General features: G+C 35.6%; 1 protein-coding gene across 3 annotated transcripts in view; it reads right to left on the bottom strand.

Moving 5' to 3' along the window:
* Positions 1 to 15,791, bottom strand: part of LOC111024932 (uncharacterized) — a 40,946-nt gene continuing 25,155 nt past the window's right edge. For 2 of the 3 annotated variants that reach the window (XM_022302753.2, XM_022302754.2), the window contains exons 12-21: positions 14,296 to 14,507; positions 14,097 to 14,212; positions 12,796 to 12,838; positions 12,606 to 12,697; positions 11,742 to 11,790; positions 7,333 to 7,403; positions 7,056 to 7,175; positions 5,455 to 5,555; positions 3,701 to 3,746; positions 1 to 373 (exon numbers count right to left, since the gene is read on the bottom strand). In XM_022302753.2, the coding sequence (XP_022158445.2) occupies positions 323 to 373; positions 3,701 to 3,746; positions 5,455 to 5,555; positions 7,056 to 7,175; positions 7,333 to 7,403; positions 11,742 to 11,790; positions 12,606 to 12,697; positions 12,796 to 12,838; positions 14,097 to 14,212; positions 14,296 to 14,507 (901 nt within the window). In that variant the 3' untranslated portion in view covers positions 1 to 322. The other variant, XM_022302755.2, reaches the window with a different exon arrangement.

Below are 15,791 nucleotides of genomic sequence, written 5' to 3'. Positions count from 1 at the left end.
TAATAACAAATACCTTTCGATCGACTCACTTTGTATAAAGGAGGAGAAGAGAGTAGCTCCTAAATTACAAACTAGTGTCTTTCTTTTGAACAAATTCCAACCTAGCTTAAGTCTGCACTAACTTTGCAAAAACATGACTATTATTCAAAGCACAATCAAGTGGTGCTCAGCAAAAGTGAAACTGAGGAGAAAGGCTCTATTTCATTCCAAACCATACATGCTCATTACCCCATTATTACATTATCATAAATGAAGGCTGGCCGCCTGAAAAACTAATTCGACATAACTGACACACAGAAAAAAAAAATGCAATTAAAATTCTTTACTTGTGAAAGAATAAACCTCGTCTTTTTCCTTTTCTTCTCTCACCAGCCTGCAAAGAGCAGCAGCACATTATAACTTAAATCAGAAGACAATGGAGGAAAGCAAAAGGGTAATGTTGCTCATAAGACAGCAGTAGAAGATGTCAGCTACAACACCCTCAAGCTTGGCAGTTGAAATTGCTCTTAAGCCATTAGGAGGAATTACATTGGTGGTGATTTCTTTTTGTTTATGACGAGAGATTTAGCAGACACTAAAATCTTAAGGGTTATGTTGATTTATATTACATGTTGAAATGAATAGATTGATCCATACTACACGATGTTGATAACCTTTATGACTAATTCATAATTCAAGTCTAGTGAGGAGAGGGAGTGTCCCCAATTTGAGCCCAACTAGGGAATTGGTTAAGTTACGCTCGAGATTAGCCATGTAAAATGAAATATCCTAAAGGATATGAGTTCAACTTTCGAGGCCATGTTCTGTAAGAATATAACTAGCACAAGTCATGAACAAACGTACCGTACTTCACAATTCCTAATGGTGCAAACACGGGCTGGCCGTCTGATGTCCTAGTGCAGAGCACGGTGATTTCAGTTGATTGGATATTCCTAATTCTAACCAGGAAAGAAAATAACTCTCTCTTATATCCACATCCTCTCTCTTTTCTTAAAAGTCTCACAGTAGTTCTCTCTTCTCCCAGTTCCCAAGAATGAACAAACCTAGAGTAAATTCAAATTGCTCAACTTTGTTTCACAAATAGAGAATAAAAGAAAGCTTTCAAACATAATCATTATCAATTTATAACTCCTGGTAGCAAAGGAATTCTGACCAAATGTCTCAAAGAGCCCACTCCATAACTTCTTCAGGAACATAAAGAGGGCCGATAAGTTCTCTAAAGTCTACACTATCACCAGTAACTTCAAAAAATTGTACCAAATACATTGATTTTTCCTGGGGAAGGACAATCCTGCCTTAAATCAGTTCTCTATCAAGAGGACGTATGGTTTTGCAACGTCACCAACTGTGAGCATGTTCAAGGGAGCATTTGACTCACAGGTAGCATTTGTATAATCTCAAATTTTGAAATCGAGCCTAGTCTGTATTTGATGGGTTCGTTTATCCTATGAGCTTTTCAATGTCATTATCTAAATAACCTCAAAATCTCAAGTCGTAAACTCAGACCTCCTAAAGTCTATGTTTTATGCTACACACCTACTTTACAAGTCACAAGCACACAAATCAAAATACAAACTATATAAATCAGGTTTATGTAATGTGGCTCAGTTTATTAAAACTATGAGTAAAACATCTCTTAAATTTTTTGTTTTGGCCCAAACTTCTCAACTAGACTGATTTTTACCCCAATCATTTTTTTAGCTCCAATCTTCACCCCCAGCCCAACATATACCAAGCAAACTTTCAAGGGAGGATTAGCTTCAGGGTAAATAGAGAGGAAAAAAACGACAGTTTGCCAAATACCAGGAAACAGACCTTCCTTCTTCCTTTCATTTACGGCAAGTTTAAAGAAAAATGAAATTTTTACCTCATCAAAATGAGTCAATTTTTACTGTAACCATCTAGTTTCACTATATTGAAATTTAAGTGTTGCAATTTGTATCTTCTATTAGGCTTCCAGTACACTCACTCCCTGATTTCAACGAAAGTTGCTTAAAAGTCTCCAAAAACTATTTAATTTCAACAACAAACATTAAAAAAATCAATGTACAAAAGTATTCACGGGACTAATATCCCAAAACTCACAAATTTCAAAAAATCCAGCTCCATTGTTGTCTATACTTTGAAGCCCCATCAATTTTGTAGGCCTTTGTAATTCATTAGATGCACATGAGAATATTAATAATTTAAAGCTTCTTTGAGTGGAAGCCCTATTGAAAAGTAAAAATTGCAACAAGTTTGTCCAATTGGATGTAATTGAAAGTTTAGCATTATAAAGTTCAAGGCTTAAGATTAAAATTCCCCTAATGCTTTTTAGATTTACTTATCCTAGAAGGAGCAAAGAGTAAAAGGGCATGCTCATGGATGGGCAGCAAGCATTAACTTCACCTACCCACCTAGCTACTCTGGGTTTTGGGGATAGGTCCTGACGACACATTTTCGTATTTTGTGTCGAGAGTACTTCACTTGATTTCCTCCACAGTATTGGATTTTGGTGGTATGTATCATGCACTTCTAGGACCAAGACCCTTAAAAGAATCTTTTCCGGCGTGGGTAGGTCAGCTCATCTCATAAGAATGACATTGGGCATTACATGAAGAAAAGAGAAGGGGATTGTGTTAGGTGTTGTAACTAACTAGAGAAATTTTTTTTCCCCGGGTATAGGGGAGCGAAACTCCAACTCCCGATTATCAAAGTATAGAACGGAAATACAACATAAATTGGCTAGGGCAATATGAAAGTAGTATAGAACGGAAATACGAAGTAAATTGGAAGAAGATAAGATCAAGTTCTTTGCATTCTTTTGAAGATACTAAACCCTAACCTAAGTAAAAAAGATATGTGTGTCACTTAGCTGGCTGAAATAAGACTAAACATCGAACATACAACTAAAATAGACTAAAAGGTGTAAATAACTCTATTTGACTAAACCTAGTTTCAAAGGCTTGATTGTGCATGGGTTGGATTGGATAAGGGAAGTGGATTCAGAAGCCTATTGATCTTCTTTGGAAGGTGGTCGAGAAAAGAAGTTCAATCATCTTCCGGCAACTCATTTCTTGGTCATTGACCCTGCTGTCATTAAAAAACCCCTGAGAGTTATAATTTTTTGTAGTACAGCTGAACATATAGCAATTTGGTCCAAAATAATAGAAAATCTAGTGTAAGCTAAAAATATTTGCAAAGATGGCAAAATCTACAAAAGAAACCATCACCATATCTCAACCCCACATGTCTATTGGTAATGACAATGATAGACGTATGATATATCCTATTAGTGTAGGCCCTATTAGTGAAACATTGATAGACATGTGATAGACCCTATCAGACACTGGAACTACAAGATTCCATATTTGTAAAACTAAAATCTTATTTATATTCGCAAATATGGCAAAACTATTTGCACACTAATTCTTCATTTTGATAGAGCCTATCAGACACTGGAACTACAAGATTCCATATTTGTAAAACTAAAATCTTATTTATATTCGCAAATATGGCAAAACTATTTGCGCACTAATTCTTCATTTTTTCTTTTGTCGTACATATATATTCATAGATATTTATACTTTCAAATCTAATGATATCCCATTAGATTTCCTTCAATAAAAGATTTCTCCTAAAAAAGGAAAAGAAATGGGAACATAAATTATATCCCATTACTGTTAAGCAAATAACTGGACATAAAAATGAGAAGTCATACCCTTATAATGAATAGTCTCAAGATCAGCACAATGGTATCTCTGAAACTGCAAAATCAAACAGAATAGAAAATATATATATAACTGAAAACAATGTAATTGAAAATATTACGTTCTAAAAAATAGTTACATTTCTATAGTCAGAGTCAGAGCTTGATCTAATGCACAACCAAGAAAACAAATGCCGTAATAGTTACACTTGTGATACAGTAATGTCGAATTGGAAAGTCTAAATTTTCTTTATCCAACAACTTTGGGTCACTAGACCAATTTAACATGGTTCAGAATAATGGTCTTGAATTCAAACTTCTGTAAATTTTAAAATAATAATCTGTGTCATATCATATATGAGCCTGTAAGGAGTATGTTTCCTTTGAACATTTGTTTCTTTGAACATTTGTTTCTTTTCTGTAAATTCCATAAGGAGTGTCTTGAATTCATGGAGATTCATAACAAAGGAAGAATTTTCAGTATGGCAAGAATGGTTCAATAAAGTCAAAGATTAAAGCTTCGTATTGGTGTTTTCTATCTCCTTTATTTGCAAATTATTTTTATAAGTATGAATTGGAGGGCTTTTATTTTCCCCTGCAGTTTATTTCTTTTGATTTTTCTTTTCACTCCTGAACATCTGGTTTCTTTTAATTAATCAATAAAAAAGGTTCATAAGAGCATATTAATATCCATGGGGTATTTCAAAACCAATTGGAAATGAGAATAATAGCTCGTGTCCATTATAAACCTTTGTTAGGTCCCTTGTCTTTTCAACGTAGGATCCTTAACATGCCCCCTCAAGATAGTGTCTCTTTTGGGTTCACCAATCTTAGGCAAGATCTCATTTTTGGATCGGACGCTCATTTGAGCTTTTAGGCTCGGATACCATATTAATATTCATGGAGTTTCATCTCAAAACCAATTCGCAATGTGAGGAGTATCATGTCTATTATAAGTGGAAAGGTAAATATAGCTGGTGTCCTTTAAGAGAAGCTTCCTGGACATAATATTTTGCCATCAATCTGTCCCCTTTGCCAATTTAACGGAGAAAGCTTGATCCACATCTTTTTCCCTTGCCCTTTTGCTCGACAGTGATGGGAACTCACTTTCGAGGAGTTTAATTTGGCTTGGGTTTTTGGCAATGCGACTGCAGATAATGTCCATCAGCTACTTCTCGGACTAACCTTAAATCCTAAAGCCAATCGGCAATCTCCTTCGACTTAATGCTATAAAGGCAGTACTTTATGAGTTATGGTTGGAGAGAAACCTCATAACCTTTGAAGGAAAAAGACCATCTCCGACAGTGCGCTTCAATCTAGCTAAGTTTAAAGCTTCTCAATGGTGTTCCTTGTCGTCGTTATTTAGAAATTATTCTCAAAGCTTGATTTGTTCTAATTGAGGATCCCTTATTGTATTTTGTTAAGGTTTTGTTTTTATTTCTAATCTTTCACTCTTTCAAAGTGTTTGTTTCCTTGAACATTATTGTTCGTTTTCATAATTTCAATGAGAAATTTGTATCTTGTTCAAGAAAAAAAAAATCTATTATAAACCTTGTTAGGTACCTTAGGTACCTTATCTTATCGATGTGGAATCCTTAATTGAGGATAATGCATGGCTCACTACTCAAGAAACTCAAGCAACATAAAATTTGTTCTTTAAATATTAATGAAAAAATTTATTTCCTTTTCTTTTATTCTCTCTCTGGGATCTGGAAACAGAGGAACAAATTAATTTTAGAGAACATACATTCTGATTTCCTACTCACCAGCTTATATCTGCAGAATTGTTTTCTGCTCGCAAGTGATGCTCAACATTGTTAGAACCAGTTATTACGAACTCAAAAGGATGTCCAAATGGAATCGATACCTACAACGAATGAAATATACATAATCTTAAATGTGAGAGAATAATAATATTCTGATATATTCAAATTGTGCAACCTAGGTCTTCTTATACAGGAGAAAGACCCACTACAACATAAGGAAAAAAAATAAAAAACAAAAAAGACCGAATATTGACAACTAATATTTACACAAAAATATTTGTAAATATTAAAATTCCAACAATAAAAGCTTATAATGGAAAGAATAATCAATGTGAGAACTTTTTTTAAAGATGAGATGATTGTGTTAACAAAAAGTAATAGCAAAGAAGAAAGCAGGCTAGATGCCAACCCCAACGGAAGGTAGTGAATCTACCAAAAAGAAAAGAAAAAATAAAAAACTTCTTGTTCACAAAATCTAGAAATAAATAAATTGGAATTACACAACTGTAAACTTTCAGTCAGGAGAGTATACTGAAGTACACGGTTGTAAACTTTCAGTTAGGAGAGTATACTATAGGTTTACTTAGGTTATTAACTTCCAAAATTCAAGCATAAGCTGAGATGATCAGTAAATGGCGTGGCTGTTTATGGGGACCTCCCCCCAAGAAGAATGGACGGAACTAAGCAAGAAATCCTTGCAAATCCAAACCAAGACTTCATCTATGAAAGTAGAAGGGACACAGAAGAAAAAAGGCAAAGTCAAAAGAATCAAGGAAGGAATAATCATAAATTCTTTAGAGAATCCAGAAGTGAAGACTACTTGTCCGGATAGGACAGGATCTTAATATTTTAATACTAATTGGTCCTGGATTTTCATTCCAAAATGTCCAAAGGGGGAAAAAACCCGCAAAAATCAGATTCTTGAACAACGGAAAAAGATCAAATTGCTTTTGGCCTTAAAGATACCACAAGCCAAATGTTCCACATAAGAACTTTAGTCGAGAAGTCTCAAAGCACCTTTTTCTCCTCCTTAGATGGACTGCCACCAAGAGTAAAATACAGAAAAGCTTTGTTAGGGAAGGGGCAGAAATAGACCAACTAAAAAAGTTTAGCAGATGGCCCCAAAGTCCTGAAGCAATTTTTCAATGAAGGAAAAGATGGTATTTCTCCTCCCCATTCTCCATGCACATAATACACGAGCCAGTAGAAAGATCAAAACTAAAAATCCCAATCATAATGTGTAATGAGGCACGTGTTTGTGGTAACAAACAAATATATATGTGCTGGCCAGCCTCAGAATGAAAAATTAAGTAGAGATGTTATGAACTTCTAGTTCTTTCAGACAAGTTTAATATTTTGATAGCACATTACAAAACATACTCTTTCAATGAACAGTTCAACCCAAACATGAATGCAAAAATTTGGGCAAAAATCCACTAATCTCGTGACAACTGCTAGATAGGTACACTACTATTCCACCAATAACCTTGCTGTCATTGACAAGGATACAGAATTACGTCATAAAAATATTTTGGACAATTGAAAATGGCTTAGCTTTTCATACAGTCTATGAAAAAAGAAGAGGAAACCAAGGACCGTACAGTTGTATTTGTTGAAAACTTTTCAGTGATGGCATCACCACTAGGTCCGCTACATTTTATACTGTATCCTTCCCTTTTGATAGATAGTGTAGCCGGTTCCCATATATCAAGATATCCAGCCTGTCATGGAGTAAAAATAAAGAAAGCAATTAGGTTGGTTAAGATTCTATTATAAATTTGGGGCCATATGTGCGTTCATGTGCACGCAGGTACAAACACATATAAGACGAGCAAGTAGTGTAAATAAAATCACAAATTATTTTCATTTAAGCCATACCGAGATGGATACTTTGTATGAAGCATGACCACTATAAAGAGTCTTCTCTATGTGGTTCTGCATTTCAGGTTCTGTTGAGAGACAAAAGGAACCGTAAGTTATCTCACCGTAATTGATACTTCTATGATAGTCATTATACAGAACTTCAATCTTCTCTTTCATCAAAAAGACATTTATGATAGAAAACAATTATAGAACTTAATATTGTAACTTTTTACATAAACGAAAAGTTTGTTTATATATATAATATAGAAAACTAACACTCAAAAGGATAAAGATCCCCTATCAGAATTTTGGAAAGCTTTCGAAATGCAATGTGTCCAAGGATTTTCAAAAAAATAGAAGGCAGCAGGGTTTTTTTTTTTTTTTTGGTTGAAGTTGGAAGGTCATTCTTATTAAAAAGCAGCAGGGCATGATTGGATTTTTCGTGGAATCCAGTAGTTGAAGTTGTCATTTGAAATTGAAAGGTCATAGGTGCTTGAAATTTCCATTGGTGTCAATTTAGAAGTCGTCATAGGTTTTTTTAATGCTCTGCCTCGGTTTTCAAGTCTAAAGGCATCAAGTTTTGAAGTCTTGGTGCGTTTGGTTATTTCTTCTACGGGACTCTTAAATTTGGCTTTTCAATCTTGATGGAATTTGAAGAGTTGTCAGGTTGAAGTTTTGAATTTTTGCCCCATTAAATAGGCATTTTAGTTTTAGCAAGTTATTTTTAAGGAAAGAGTTGAAGGTTTTTCATATTCAATTATCAGTCTTCCCTTTTGGGGGCCCCGAGCTTATTAACTCTTTGATTTTATTCTCGATTTGTGGCAGCATCAAGAAGAATTTGAAAAGTTTGTTGATTTTTGACAACATCAAGGAGTATTTGAAAGGCTTTTTTCAGAAGCATCCTCTTTCTGCCCTTCATCTCCTTTTTATGAGGGGAATTCATTTTTTTTAACAAGATACGAACTTTTCATTGATCGATGAAAAGGAACAAAAATGTTCAAAGATACAAACTCCAAAGGAGCGATCAAAGAGGAAAAAGAAAACAAAAAAACAAAATCACCAACAACCAAGAATCTCCACTAAGGGGGAGTTATAAAGGTCTCCCAATTCATACAAATCATACTTGGAGAATAATTAGAGAATAGATCGAGAATAGAACACCATCGAGAGGCTTTGAACTTGGCTATAGTAAAACAATCCAAGAAGGATCTACTCTTGCCTTCAAAAACCCACCTATTCCTTTCAAACACAATTATGAGATGAGAGCTTTAAAACCATTAATCCAAAGCAGATTGGCTACATGGAATCGAGCACCACAAAGAAGCTGAAGGATGTTGTTGGATACCTCCAAGTCCCAAACCCAGAGGAGATTGAATGGAGTGAAGAAAAGATCCCAACAAGCAGCCGCATAAGGATAAGAGAAGAACACATGCCTCTGAAACTCTCCACTGGCAGCACACATCAAACAAACTGAAGGCTGCAGAACCATAAAGGGCAATTTCTTTTGAAGAATTTCTGGTTTATTGACTTTACCAACAAGAAGAATCCATGTCAAAAAATTGACTCTTTTTGGAATATTCGAATTCAGGACAGAATAAACGTCCTTGGGAAAAGTTGAAACAACTGCCCCAATCTTTCCTAAAGAATTGACAGTGAAAACGTCCGAGTTTTCCAAATGCCAAAACCGAACATCCTCTGGCTCACTAAAAGAAATCGAAGAAAGTAAGGATAAAAGATTTGCCAACTGAACAATCTCCTCATCTTTCAACGAACGTCTAGTTTGTAATCTCCAACTAGACACATTTCTGTCCCACGCATCAGCTACCAAAATTGAAGGGGCCGAGGAAATTCTAAAGATCTGGGAACCAATCTTTCAGCAAAAGGTCTCCTTGCCAAAAAAGGATTCTTATACCATTTCCAGCTTTGAAGTGAGGGTAGATCTACTCCTGCTGCCAAAATTTAGAGATCCTAGTCCAAGGACTTCTACCTGAACTAGGCAAAGTGCTCCACCGTGCGTGCGCATGTGCACACAGGTATGTTCTGTTTAGGCAAATAGCCAGCCATATCACGTGTCAAGTTTGAGATCCTAACAGAACACCTCCTCAGGAACTATTACGAGCAAAGGAAATACTGAAAGACTTCATGAAACATGTAGTCCAAGCACTCCAAGGCACATTTACAGAAAACACTCCACTCAGACCTGACAACATGGAGGAAGCCCTTTGCATCAAATTGATAGTTTTACTCTTCCCATATGTGACTTGCCGAATAAAAAATATAACCTTCTTTGGGCCCTCCCCTTCCGCAACAAAATGAAAACAAGAGCCACACAAGAAGGAAAATAAGGAGCGAAAAAACCACCATAAATGTAGGGGTTCCACGAACTTATCTTTGAGAGCCAATAAAAATAGAACCCCTTAATGACGAAATCAAAGAGGAGATGTCAAAAGCTTCCCTGTTTGATAGGGAACACATAAAATCAAAGTTAAAGGAAGCAAAATCCCATGAAGCAAGAATGACATGGTTATAGGAGCAAATTTCAAAGAATACAAGGAATAAAGACAAGAAGAAAGAAGCCAAAAAAGGGACTCTCCTAACCAACAATTTTAAAGAGAAAATGCCCTTTTGGTCCTTGATATTTCGCTTATGGGTCATTTTGGTTTCAGAGTTCTAAAAAGTTGCACTTTAGGCCCTGCGTTTTGAGAAATAGGTTTAAAGGTCCTTTCACCAACTGAATTGTTAATCCCTTGTCACTCAAACTTTGCCCCTACGTCTTCCATTGATGAGAAAGAAGTTAACATTCCTCGTGCAGTTCCAAATCCAAACTCTCCACTTAGTGCCAAAACTTTTCTTCCACAAGACCTTGTCCAAGAAATTTCAATCTACACCCTTAAAAAATAATAATAATTGTTAGAGTATAGATATTTTAGTATATTTTATATTCTTGTATTAATATTAATTTGTCCTTTACCTTCTCCTTATAGGATTAGGTCAACCTTGTATATTTGTCTATATATATAGACTTTAATAATGAGAATACAGAACATTGGATTCTCTCCAATCTTAGTCTCTACATGGTATCAGAGCTTTAGGTTTTGTGCCCATTAGGACTTTGATGCCCATTAGGGTTTTTTGCCCATTAGGGTTTTGATGCCCATTAGGGTTTTGTTAATTGCTATCCAACTCAACTCACTACTGCCGCCGCCGCCGCCGACCACTGCCGCCACCGCCGCCGTTTGCTAATTCCCCAGCGCTGCTGTTTTCCGATTGCTGTTCGTGGGTTTCGTCTCACCGCCAATCGCCGTGTGCTTTCGTCACTGCCAATCGCCACCCGTCGCCTTCGCCCTTCTGGTTGTCGTGGGGTAGCACTTAGGGTTTCTGGGTTCAGAAAACACCTAATCCGATTTGGTTCCAGCAATTTGATTCATCTGTTTTGTTTGGTTCGGGTGGTTTGGTCTGGTTCTGTCGTTTTGTTCAAATAAGTTCGTTTGTTTGTTATAGCTGAGAAGAAATCAATCGTAACTTCTGAGGTAATCCCAATGATAGCAAAACACAAGTTGAATGGAGCACGAATAGATTATTTGTCTAACAAGTTGGGCATGATTAATATATATGCACCAACTTGAGGGGGAGTGTTAGAGTATAGATATTTTAGTATATTTTATATTCTTGTATTAATATTAATTTGTCCTTTGTCTATATATATATATAGACTTTAATAATGAGAATACAGAACATTGGATTCTCTCCAATCTTAGTCTCTACAATAATAATAAATAAATAAAAAATAAAAAGCCTTTTTCCCAGGGTTTTTTATTCTTCCCAAATTCCCAGTCACTAGGTTTCAAAACGATAAAATGAAATGGGTTATGCACTTATGCTGAAGGTAAAACCAAGATAGGTAGTATGCAAAGTAGAAACCTCACACCCTGCAACAAATGCCCATCTAACCTACTTTGATGATTCACAATTAATATCCAGTATCGAACTTTTATCCCTATTGATCTTGAGGTCTAAACTTTTTATAGTATTGAAAGTAGGCACAACCTTGGCAGTACCAAAGTGAAGAAGAAGTAACTCAATGCGAGGAATCAAAAGACCAAAACCAAAACACAAAAAACAATTGCACCATAAATTTAGCAAAAAAGAAAAGGAGGCCGAGTTTCAATTGTTTTGCAAGATCATGCTTAAATTTCTTTGATCTTGTAGAGTAATTCTACTAAGGCTTGATGGTTTATACACAGATTTTTCCATTCTTTTGTCAATTTTTGGAGCCCACAAGTTCTGCTGGAGATGTATATTTTTTCCACTACTCATAACATTTACTTTTTCCACTATTTAATGAAACTAAATATGCTTTGGAGAGGAGTTGAGAGAACAACACGTAGTCGTAGCATCTCAAATCTATCCACCAACATACTTACCACAAGTAATCTTTCGGTGCTCATTGGCAAATACCTTTACAAGCTCTCCCTGCAAAGGAAAAAGGATGCAAATTATTAATAGGACAAAGAGCAAGTTGCAGGCAGAATCGAACTCAGGGCTCCCTGACCACACTCATTTCTCTCATGGCATGGACTATGCAAATTAAACCAATCAGAGTGAACTTCATATTTTCCCCCCCCCAAAAAAAAAAGAAGAGTGAACTTCATGGCTCGTTTACTGGTGATATAAATTCTGTTGCAAAAATAATAGTAGCTCATGAACGTAATCTGAGAATGAAAAATCTAGAGATTGGAGGGACTGATTTGACATACCCAAGATCACGTCTTCCCATTGGAGTTCTTTATCATGCTTGTCTGATAATTACTCTTTCAACGATAATTGTTTTAATTAGGAAACATTTATTTCCCATTGTTTTTTCTATTTCCTTTTTTTAAATAAGAAATCAGATAAGTATTCATTATCCACATTTTATTTCCCCTTGTTAGATTCTGCTTTAGTTTTTGCTCTTTTTCCATTGGAGTTCTTGATCTATTATGGCTCCTTCTAACTCAACACAGAGAAATTGAGGTTTCTTCATACACATAGAATGAACTTGACAACTAACTTCCAAGTTTCTGGCCAAAAGACAGTAAAATTGAAAACATAAAAGAGAGGAGGCGTGGTGGAGGGATGTGAGTGTGGGTTGGACAAGGTATTCTGGTATTTACTAGTGTTCCTAGTGAAAAATAGTTTGAAATTAAGTGAGTGAATCAGATACTTCCTTTTTTTCTTTTGGTGATAGATGGGTAAAACAGATACTTAAAAATTCATTAAATATATTTATTGTGAGTCGGATGCTACACCTTGCGCCTTCTGTTATCCAAAGGTTGTACTTCAATAGCTAGATAGGTGTCAACATCATCTGCAGTAACGCGATAGTTTGGTTGCTTTGCCCCTATTATTTAAAATAACATAAGATTAAAAAAATTATATATGTGTGTGTGTGTGTGTTAGGAAAAAAATGTATCGCACATGGAAGAAGTGATACAATACCTTCAATGTAATTAACAGATCCATCCTCCAAATGCCGTACCCACTGCAATTTGAAATCAAGGGGCATTAAATACAACATGATAGTTAAGTGGCTCAATATTAATTCTTGAACTTAGCAGCCTCATATATTTTATGGCTCCTAACATTCCATAATTGAGGTGTAACAGAAGCATATCTGGGAGCACCATTTGACAGCGTCATGCATGGGAAATGAGATAGGGTGAAGCTATTCTTGTCTTTGGGCTGACACTAGAGCACTTTAACAGGTTGGATTTGGATTTTTTATTAAATTTTTTAATACATAGAGGACATCTCTAATTTATTTTAAGATTTAGAGTTAATATGTGATCCAAAAGTTGTAAAAAGGGAGGAACAGAGAAGACCATCTCTAAGTCGCATAGTTAGGGATGTCATAAGTTTCTTGCTTGTAAGATTTCACCTATTTAATAAATTCTATTTCTCAAAATGATAAAAGATAAATACTTTGAAACACGATTTATCCCTGATCATTGTAAAGTTACAAAAATATAGCAACATAACATTTTTTTTTAACAAGATACAAACTTTTTATTGATAAATGAAAAGGAACAATATTGTTCAATGATACAAAGTCCCGGTAGGAACATAATATAAGAAACTCCCCGTAGAAAAATAAATCTCAAGAACTACCCCCTTCTCTCAGAAAATTAAGAAAATCCTTAACCCATCAAAATTTGAAAATGCTTCCCAATTTGAATAATTACATTATAGTGATAACTGCAAACGAACTTTCTTTCATTCCACATGCACCACACCAAAGCTATTATAGCATTAACCCATAAAATCTTAGCTTTACATTTAAATTTCACACCATGAAGAAAATGCAAAATACTTTCATTTGAGCTTCACTAAAATCCCAAGAAACACTGAATAATTTGAATATGTCATCTCAAAATGTCATCTCAAAATTTGAATAATTACATTATAGTGATAACTGCAAACGAACTTTCTTTCATTCCACATGCACCACACCAAAGCTATCATAGCATTAACCCATAAAATCTTAGCTTTACATTTAAATTTCACACCATGAAGAAAATGCAAAATACTTTCCTTTGAGCTTCACTAAAATCCCAAGAAACGCTGAATAATTTGAATATGTCATCTCAAAATGTGGACAAAGCAAAGTTATGCATCCATGATCCAACAAATTTAGCTACTAAAAAAGCAACTTTTTACTTTAACGTTTATCTCAAGAATGTCAGTTACCAAGAATAGAAAAGATTGAAACAAGGTATAATATTGGGTTCGTGAAGATGAACCTCAAAATTACAGCTAGTAGTTCCATTAATTGAGTATCCACATGCTTGGAGCTCTTGTCCTGGAAAAGCTTCACCAGATATTTGGAGGGCTTCAATAGCAGGCAATGGATCATCATCTGAAGCCAAAAGTGAATCCCATTTAATATGAACTATTTAAGACTGACATGCTAACAACAAAAACAGGGAGGAAAATATTTGCCTTCAGAAAATGAAGGTGAAGGTTCCTCAAGGACTGGAGGCAGAATTGGAGAATGAGATGAGCTTGGCTCGTCGAGAGTGGCAACAGGGGGAGATTCCCGAGAACTCCAGTTGGTGAGAGGATCTCTATCTGTTTGGTGTACAACATCCGGGTCATCCATCTCACTGTTGCTTACAGGTTCACGAAATGTCACCTGTTTGTTTGTTGCTTCACTGTAACGTGGGCCAGGTAAATTATCAGAAGTAAGTTTTAAAGGAATAGTGTGAAGAGCATCAGTAGGAACATAAGCAATGAAAATCAATGTCATTCAATACAATTTTTTAAGATATAAACTCCCGGAGGGAGTCGAGAAAACCATTAAAAACAATACAAAAGAGAACAAACAAAAAGACAATTCAAAATTAAGTGAAAACCAATCTGTGAAGAACCATAGGCTTGCTCATGAAGAATGATAACACAGCAGCCAAAACAAATCTCCGATCAGGGAAGAGAAGAAATCATACTCCAATTCCCACTCAAAAAGCAAACTCCAACCTTCTTTTGGATCTATCTTCTTCATAAAGAGCTAAATTTTTTAGCCTAAATTCATGGCCGAAATTCAAACACCAAATCTTGCAATTCTTCTAAAATCATGGCCGCAAAGAAGAATAGATATAATAACAAAGTCCTCAAAATGTGAATCAACCCAATTGAGCTCTCTAGATGAAAAATGCTGAAATGCATAATGAAAGTCCTCAATCTCCTTAAGGCCTTCATTCTCCTTGAAGAACAAAGGACCCAAATTTGAATTCAAAGCTCAATTGAGGCACTTCCTCAAAAACTGCCTTTGCAATTCAAAAGCACTTTCTTTTCTCCTTGGTTGGTGTGTACCTCTTTCTTTTCTCCTTTTCAATTTTTTCAAAATCCACTCACATCCCCAAGGCCAAAGCCTAATTCTCCATAACTATTTTGTTCTTTTTCTTTTCTTTTCTCTTTTCCTCAAAATTAAACTCTCTCCCAAATCATTCTTCTTCTCCTCCTTTATTTTTCTTCATTCTTCTTCTTCTCCCTTCTCCTTTATTTTTCTCCATTATTCGGCGCAGTTTTGACTTCTTCATTTTTTAAAATTCGGTTTCGGTTTCGGTTTGACTCTCAAACCGTGAACAACCCTACCATGCATTATTCAAGTGCTTGGAAATGTTTGTCCGAGGGCAACGAGAGCAACTATTAGCAAAACCAACTATTATGGTTCCGAACCAATTGAAAGGATCGGAACCATAAATACTATCTATCACCATGCGCCAAAGGGCATGAGGTTCATGGCAAAACCTCCATCCCCACCTTCTACATGGCAAGACCACCATTTTCTGTATGAGCTGCAACCGAAAGCCAATTGGCTAAATACTTCAGTTTTCCTTCACTATGACCTTCCTAGAAGGAGGCTCTTATAAGCTTTTCCATTTGCTTTCGTATAGGCACCGGCACTTGGAACAAAGACATATAGTAAAGTGGAAGGT

The sequence above is a fragment of the Momordica charantia genome (genome assembly GCF_013281855.1).
Source record: "Momordica charantia cultivar OHB3-1 chromosome 2 unlocalized genomic scaffold, Mcharantia_2.0 BLBB01000002.1, whole genome shotgun sequence".
NCBI lineage: Eukaryota > Viridiplantae > Streptophyta > Magnoliopsida > Cucurbitales > Cucurbitaceae > Momordica > Momordica charantia.
Note: the sequence above shows the minus strand (reverse complement) of the source record. Positions and strands in the feature narration are given on the sequence as shown.